Genomic DNA, 9042 nt, shown 5'->3' with positions numbered 1-9042 from the left:
TAATATTTCAAACAAGGAGACGCATGTGCATGACCTCCTCTCGCAGATAGCCTAACCTCCTGATTAAGACGAGGTGTCCACTGGAGTAGAATCAGCTTAGGTACTTTTGTGCTCTCTTTCATGTTCAATGTGAATCTCACTAGTTCTTCTGAATTGGAGTAAGCCGATGATTCCAAAAGCAAGGCCAGACCCAAATACAAAAATATCAAACGGGACCTCATCATTCCCTCAAAACATCTGAGTTGTAATCTCAATAGTTGTGGCTTCTTGAGAAAGATAAAGAATTAGAGAAGAACAACAACGAAACTGAGAAAAAAAAGGGGCGTGGCTTTTACTTTGTTATTGTTTTCCTGAGATTGCGACAACGGTTTAGTTTCTCATTATTTTCTATTTTTCTTTTCATTTAAGTTAAAGAATTTCACTAACAAATAATATCTCTATTGAATGTTTCCATTGATGAGAATATTAATCTTTTAATGCTATTTTATTTGAAATTAAAATACTGTATGATTAAAAAATGTAGACTATACAGTAATTCGATGAAAGATGTTTTTGAAATTAAAAAATGTAGACTATACCGAATTACAAAACTTGCAAGTTCAGATTTTCAAGCACTACATTTAGTTAAACAATCAATTAATATTTGTTTCAACTTTCAACCAGATTAGTTTCAAGATATTACATGGATTCAAACACAAAATGACATGAATTTGAAGCCTTGTCCACAGTCGCCAACTCGTCGAGCATCCTACGTCTCTTTTCCAATTTATTGAGCTTTCCGGGTTCGATGGGTTTTGTGGAGAAAGTTGCTTTCTTCAGCCGTCTTGTGTTTCTGAGGATGTATGTGGCCACTTCTTTCTCATCTTTTGGTTGCCATTCGTATCCTATCCAAATGATTGTCTCAAGATGGAACAACAAACATTCTGGTACACATTTCGGCTGAGTCCATTTGTGGCTTATCCGATTTCCTTTGTTAGAATACATATCTAGCTGAGAACAATGAAATTTATGTAATATTAGATCAACAAAGTAGGGAAAGTGGAGTTTTAAACAACAACAACAACAACAACAACAACAAAAGAAAAAGGAAAAAAAAGAAGGTAGCTGACTAGTGACTAGTAATGAAATTGCTCACGTCGGTGAGTTTGAGGATTTGCAACTTAGGAGAAGCATTAAGCATGAACGAAAGTAGATTCCACCACTTCCTTTTATCTGTATGCAGATCCAAATATAGCAGCTGATGGAAAATGCTACCTTTAGGATACCTGATCTGTCCATGAGGCAAATCAGGCAACATTAGTACACAAAACAATGTTAGCACAATAGCAAAGAAAATATTAAATCTAATAATTACCTTCGAGGGTGAGAAGTTCAGGAAAAGATGTTTCACTACAAAAAAACACACGTTTTGCGAGAACGACTTGCGACGGAATACAGCTCTCGTAAATTTGCGGTGGATTTGCGAGGACATTACGAGAAAAGAAAACTCTATAGCAAATCCCTCGCAACATTGCGAGGAAGCCAGTCGTCGCAAATCCGCTGCTCAATTGCGAGGCATTTACGACAAATTTGCAGGGAAAGTCACCTTCCTCGCAAATCAATCGCAATATTGCGACGCATTTGCGAAAACAGTATCCATAGCAAACATAGCAAGATTGCTATGGACGTGCGAGTGAATTGCGATAGCCATAGCAAATCCATTGCAAAATTAAGAAATTATTTTCTTTTATAAATATTACAAAACTTAATATAATTATTCTGAAATATATTTCAATATGTTCATAAGGTGAATTATTCTGAAATTCATTACTAATACATTACTATTAATGTTTAAAAAGATGATTGGAAAGAGTATGATGAGACATTGGACCTTATAATATACTTGAAAGTTAATTTTACTAACTTTTAAAATTATTTTGATGGTTTTTATAAATTAAATATACTAGGTTTGCGACATATTTGCAACAGATTTGCTAGATATATATACCAAATGCGTCATACATCCATCGCAAAACACTAATCGTAGCTATTCCCTCGCAAATGACAACTTCAAACCCTAACCCCTAAACCCTAAACCCTAAAGACTAACACTACAAGAAAACAGTTGATTTGCGACGGAAATCTGCGACGGCGCTATGCCCTCGCAAATTTGTGACGGCTTTGCGAGTCAATTGCTAGAAACACGAGAGCACTTGCAATTCCCTCGCAAAATTTGCGACGGATAAATCTCTCGCAAATTTGCGAGGGAGTTAATACAGATTTGTGACTTCGAGAAACTTCCTCGCAAATCCCTCGCAATATTGCGACGAATTAGCGATGACTTCTTCCAGATGATGATGTTAGACGAATTCGAAGAGTCCGATGATGGAGAAGATTCTAATGATGATAATGTAATGGGTTTGATTGAATAATTGTACTTTTTGTTGTTTTTTTATAAAGAATTTCCAAATTGCGAGGGATTTGCGTTGGATTTCTTACTTGTCCTTGCAGATCTCTCAGTAATCCATCGCTACTGCCTCACGGTTCCCTCGCAAATGTATTTATTCATTTTAATTAACATGTTAATATGGTTAGTGATTATCATTAACATTTTCAAACTAAAGGAGAGCATCACTAACCAACATCAAGAGACAAGAAATTTTTGATTGGTTATTGATAAATGTTGTTTAGGGTATAGGGTTGATAAATGTTGTTTAGGGTATAGGGTTGATAAGTGTTGTTTAGGGTATAGGGTTTATAAGATATATATGTTTAGGGATTTCTTTTGAGCTTTTGATTGAGTTAATTGTATGAGGAGATGTGATGACTATTACTTATTTTTTCTCTTTGCATGCTCTTGAGTTTATGAAAAATTTAATCCTTAGTTTATGAATTTGGTTAAATNTACCAAATGCGTCATACATCCATCGCAAAACACTAATCGTAGCTATTCCCTCGCAAATGACAACTTCAAACCCTAACCCCTAAACCCTAAACCCTAAAGACTAACACTACAAGAAAACAGTTGATTTGCGACGGAAATCTGCGACGGCGCTATGCCCTCGCAAATTTGTGACGGCTTTGCGAGTCAATTGCTAGAAACACGAGAGCACTTGCAATTCCCTCGCAAAATTTGCGACGGATAAATCTCTCGCAAATTTGCGAGGGAGTTAATACAGNAGGCGTATGATTATTGGTCAGTTTGTCGGCTTGTTGCGAGTGATTTGCGAGGGACCGTNTGACTTCGAGAAACTTCCTCGCAAATCCCTCGCAATATTGCGACGAATTAGCGATGACTTCTTCCAGATGATGATGTTAGACGAATTCGAAGAATCCGATGATGGAGAAGATTCTAATGATGATAATGTAATGGTTTGATTGAATAATTGTACTTTTTGTTGTTTTTTTATAAAGAATTTCCAAATTGCGAGGGATTTGCGTTGGATTTCTTACTTGTCCTTGCAGATCTCTCAGTAATCCATCGCTACTGCCTCACGGTTCCCTCGCAAATGTATTTATTCATTTTAATTAACATGTTAATATGGTTAGTGATTATCATTAACATTTTCAAACTAAAGGAGAGCATCACTAACCAACATCAAGAGACAAGAAATTTTTGATTGGTTATTGATAAATGTTGTTTAGGGTATAGGGTTGATAAATGTTGTTTAGGGTATAGGGTTGATAAGTGTTGTTTAGGGTATAGGGTTTATAAGATATATATGTTTAGGGATTTCTTTTGAGCTTTTGATTGAGTTAATTGTATGAGGAGATGTGATGACTATTACTTACTTTTTCTCTTTGCATGTTCTTGAGTTTATGAAAAATTTAATCCTTAGTTTATGAATTTGGTAAAATAGATTTGCGAGGGAAGTGCGAGGAGTTTGGTATGCGCGCTAGCGAATCCCTCGCAATTTACGAGAGATTAGCGAGGAGTTCTCGCTAATCCATCGCTACTGCCTCACGGTTCCCTCGCAAATGTATTTATTCATTTTAATTAACATGTTAATATGGTTAGTGATTATCATTAACATTTTCAAACTAAAGGAGAGCATCACTAACCAACATCAAGAGACAAGAAATTTTTGATTGGTTATTGATAAATGTTGTTTAGGGTATAGGGTTGATAAATGTTGTTTAGGGTATAGGGTTGATAAGTGTTGTTTAGGGTATAGGGTTTATAAGATATATATGTTTAGGGATTTCTTTTGAGCTTTTGATTGAGTTAATTGTATGAGGAGATGTGATGACTATTACTTATTTTTTCTCTTTGCATGCTCTTGAGTTTATGAAAAATTTAATCCTTAGTTTATGAATTTGGTTAAATAGATTTGCGAGGGAAGTGCGAGGAGTTCTCGCTAATCCCTTGCAAAACTGGTGCATTTTAATTGGTTAGTTTGTCGGCGTCCGGCGACACGTTTGCGAGGGATGTGCGATGATTCCTCGCTAATCTCTCGCAAAGTTAGGCGTATGATTATTGGTCAGTTTGTCGGCTTGTTGCGAGTGATTTGCGAGGGACCGTAGTTAGTCCGTCGCAATATGTGCGAGGGATTTGCGAGGTTACAAAATATCTATATATACAATCCAGACTCGGTTTGAGCGAAGCTCAAACCCTAGCCGCACAAACCCTAGCCGCACAAACCCTAGACGCACAAACCTTCTCCCTCAAATCTTCTCCCTCAAATCTCTGTTTCAATCTACTTCGTCTCTGTCTTCTCCGTCTTCTCCGTAAAGAGATTTCTATTTAGGCTCTGTTTCAATCTTTTCCGGCTTTCCCGATTTCCCGATCTCCTTCTCTGTCTTTTCCACTTCTCCGTCAAGGTAGTTCCCAAACCCTAATTTTAGTTCGGTTGTTTAGTTGTTTAATTTTAATTGTTCAGTTGTTTAGTTGTTCAATTTCAAATGTTACTTTGATTTTTCTGACTAATTTTACTTTGATTTTTATTGTAGATGTTTCATGGTAATGATTACACAAGATTTCTCACTAATCAACGTGTACCCGAACCCACCAGTTCAAACCGTAGTCGGGGTTCCGCCGGTTCTCAGAACACAGCGGCGGTCCAAAATAACCGTCGTTCAACGTCGCAACCACTGTCCTCTCAACAACCACTGCCCTCTCAACAACCACGGCCCTCTCAACAACCACTGCCCCCTACTAATGCAGATCCAGAGATTGGTACGTCTCCACCTGCTCATTCGACTTCTACTGGAGCTTCTGCCCGACTGAACAGTCTAACTCTGGAAGAGTTGCTCGATAGTCCTGGGCGTGCAGGTTTAACGAGGCTAGATCCGCGCCGACCTCAAGGAACTCTCTGGTAATGTTTTTGATTTCATATTAGAATTCTAATGTTTTTAATTTCATTTTTGAATTCTAAGGTTGATTCATATTCTTTGTTTCTCTTTATGTTTGAAGGTTTGATCAAGATCCTGCTGTTGCTTCTACTGTACGAAGCATCTTTGAAAGAGATTTCAAAGAGCCCCATGCCAATTGGACACAAACGCCAAGTGCAGTGGTTGACCGTTGGTATGAAACTTTTGCGGTAAGTCATTTTTTTGTTTTCAAGTTTTACATATACTTTTTTTTGTGGTTGACTGAGACTAATATACTTTTTTTCTTGGAAGCAAACATATAATTGGGACCGAGCCATTAATGAGAGAGTAAGGCAGGAGTTTGAAGCCAAGTTGAAGGAGAGGATGTGTGATCAAGTGTCGAGGTGGAAGCTAAAGTGGAAGCGAAAAGGTGATGAGGCAAAGCCACGGTGGATTGATCCTCAAGTATGGGAAGGTCTGGTTCAGTATTGGCTTGATCCCAAATCCGAAATCAAGAGCATCAACAGCCGTAATGCTCGATATCATGACCCAGAAGGTACCGGAATATATAAGCACCGCTCAGGCCAAACTTCTTTTAAAGCTCGTGCTCGGAAACATGTAAGTGTAGTTATTTAAATTAGGCCTTCTTTTACCTTATACACAATTATTATTTGGCTAATCAATTCTCTTTTTCTCTAATTTCAGTCTGAGCGGACCGGTCAGTTAACTTCTGACTTTCTACTGATCTTAGAAGACACACATCGAAAGCCCGATGGGTCATTTACGGATGGAAAGTCCGAGTCTCTGTTCAACGAGGTGTCATCCAAGATTCAAGAGTTGGAATCTGAGCTTTGTACAGGGGACAATGGAGAGAGTGTTGGGGTGCCCATTCATATTAAAAATAAAATTTACACATCGGTAAGTTTTGTAAACTTTATATACTTTGTATAGATGCAATCATATAGTAATGTTTAGTACTGCTTCTGCTTGGTTTGCCAATCGTATAGTAATGTAGAGTACTTCTTCTGCTTGGTTAAATTTTCATTGGATAGTTGTGTCTCTCTTTCTTATGTTTAACTTACAAGTTCATATGTTTAACTTACAAGTTCATTTTTTGTTTTGTTCTTAGGTTGCTCCTAAGAAAAAAAAACAGGATTTTCGGGGTTGGTTCAATGCAATTTGAAGCGTCTTCTTCAAGTATCTGTCCACCGCCGCCTGTGTCTCCAGCTAATGATCCAGTCATTTTGGCTCAGAAACTAGCTGCTGCTGAGGAATGTATTCAGACTCAAGCGAGTCAAATCCAAGAGAGTGCACAAAGGATGCATAGCTATGATGCTTATTTCGACTATCTCGCTGATAAAGATCCTGAGTTTGCTGGAAAGTTTCGAAACAAGACAATGGCAACATCGATGGCAACACCGATGGCAACACCAGTAGCCGGAGAAGAGGGCAACACCGATGGAACAGAAACCAATGCCGGTAGCGGAAGTAATACCAGAAACATCACCTCTCTTTCTCAATCTTTTTAATTACTCTTCCTTTTATCATCTCTCTTAATTTTCTTAATTAAAGACTATGTTTTGTAATGTAAATTTTTTGTCAAGACAAGTTAACTTTAATTTTAATTTTTATATCTTCTATTCCTAATTTTAATTTTAATTTCAATTTAATTTTAATATATTTTCAATTCAATTTTCATTCCTAATTCATTATATTTTCTAATTCGAGATTAATTTCAATTTAATCCAGAATTTGCAAACCTATATTTCATTTTAAAATTTGCGAGGATTGAATCTTGCAATGTATTTGCGATGGATTTTATTCCTCGCAAATTGCTTCAGATTTGCGAGTCAGGAGGTGTCTCGCAAACGGCTAGGGATGTGCGAGGAGTGTGGTCCTCGCAATTTGCGAGGCGTTTGCGAGGGAAAAAGTTCCTCGCAAAAATTGCGAGGGATTTGCGATATATTTAATTTGCGAGACGCGATTTGCGAGGAATCGTTGTTTCTCGCAAATCCCTTGCGATTGTTTATTTGCGAGGAACTTGCGATAAATTCTTCCATCGCAAATCGGTTGTTTTCTTGTAGTGTAATAACATTACTATTAATGATTAAAAAGATGAATCCAAGACCTATAATCATAGATAGGGCAGTGCAACACAAAATTGTTGGAGAATTAGAAAATTTTGGAATATTTGTCTAAATGTAATGAACATGTATATGATAAAGTGTAAAAGATAGTTAATGATTGGAGGAAGATGCAAAATTGGGCAATTTTGGAAAGTTTGATGATAGAGAAAAGTATGATGAGTTTATAGGACCTTATAATATACTTGCAAGTTCATTTGACTAATCTATTTAAATTATTTTGATGGTTTTTTTAAATTAGATATTCAAGGATTGCGACAAATTTGCGAGTAATTTGCTAGATGCATAGAAAATGCGTCGCAAATCCATTGCAAAACACTAAAACCATAGCAATTCCCTCACAAATGACAACATTAAACCCTTGATCCTAAACCCCTTATGACTAATTACAATACTTTTAATGATTAGAAAGGTGAATCCAAAATTTATAATCAAAGATAGGGCACAAATTTATAATCCATCGCAAATTTCTCAAATCATAGCAATTCCCTCGCAAATGACACTTCAAAACCTAAACCCAAAAGACTTTGCGAGGGATTTGCTACGGTCTCTCGTAATTCTCTCGCAAAGTCTGGAAATATTAATTACATATTTTAATATGGTTGCTAGGGATTTGCGAGGGACCATAGCTAATCCCTAGCAATATTTGCGTGGGATTTGCGATGCAATGTTCTTCTATATAAGTAAAAAACCTTGTTTGAGCGAAGCTCAAACCTTGACTAATCTGCAGCCAAAAAAAACCCTAGTTCCTTAATCCTTCTCTTCTTCGATTTTTTCTCTCTTCTCCGATCTCTTCTGTCTTTTCCGATCTCTTTTGTCTTTTCCGGTGAGTCTCCTCCTCTTCTCCAATGTCCGGTTAACCCTTCTTGAACCCTTCTCCTCCTCTTCTCTCAGATCCCACTCGATCTCTTCTCTCTTTGCCGGTTAAACTCAATCTCTTCTCTCAAGATCCGGTAAGTCTCCTCCTCTCCTCTTCTATCTCTTTGTTTCGATTCGATTTAGGGTTTTGATTTGGGGTTTTGATTTAGGGTTTTGATTTGGGGTTTAGGGTTTCGATTCAATTTAGGGTTTTAATTTGATTTTAGGGTTTCGAATTTGGGGATTCAATTGGGGTTTAGGGATTCAATTTAGGGTTTTGAATTTAGGGTTCTAATGATTTTGGGGGGTTTTGATTGAATTTGATTTTGGGGGTTTAGGGTTAATTCTAATCAGATTTTTGTTCTCCTTTCAGATGTTGACTAATGAGCAACACGGTTCTGTAAACCAAAACGTTTACAGAAGATTCATCTCTTCTCAAGGTTTAACTCCTCCAGTCTCTACTCGAAGGACAACTTTTGCTTCTGCTCATCCCCAAAGGTTACCTTCTCCCGCTTCTTTTCAAGGTACATCACCAGCGATGCAGGATAATCTACATGGAAGCTCTCCGGCGATGCCTGATGATCCTCCTCAGCAATCAACTTCTCGTATGTCTCCACAACAATCATTTTTTACTTTGGAAGAGTTACTTGCAAGTCCCGGACGTGCTTCCTTACCGAAACTAGATCCTATGCGACCTTCGAGTACCCTCTGATAAGTATCTTCTCCTGTCTAATTTTTTTTTTTTTTTTTT

General features: G+C 37.3%; 1 protein-coding gene across 1 annotated transcript; it reads right to left on the bottom strand.

The window, feature by feature from the left end:
- Positions 679–1180, bottom strand: LOC109133457 (putative F-box/FBD/LRR-repeat protein At3g49040). Its single transcript, XM_019246569.1, has 2 exons — positions 1136–1180; positions 679–990 (listed from the first exon to the last, which is right to left on the bottom strand). The coding sequence occupies exons 1-2, from the start codon at positions 1178–1180 to the stop codon at positions 679–681; spliced, it is 357 nt and encodes a 118-aa protein (XP_019102114.1).

Source organism: Camelina sativa, chromosome 6 (assembly GCF_000633955.1).
Source record: "Camelina sativa cultivar DH55 chromosome 6, Cs, whole genome shotgun sequence".
NCBI classification, from domain to species: Eukaryota; Viridiplantae; Streptophyta; class Magnoliopsida; order Brassicales; family Brassicaceae; genus Camelina; species Camelina sativa.
The sequence above is the reverse complement of the archived record's forward strand: the minus strand, read 5'-3'. Positions and strand labels throughout refer to the sequence as shown.

Excerpts from the sequence above, each read along its gene's own strand:
- LOC109133457 (XM_019246569.1), bottom strand. The coding sequence starts at position 1,180 with ATGCTTAATGCTTCTCCTAAGTTGCAAATCCTCAAACTCACCGAC. Across the intron at positions 991-1,135 it reads AAATCCTCAAACTCACCGAC|CTAGATATGTATTCTAACAA; the intron begins GTGAGCAATTTC and ends CATTGTTCTCAG.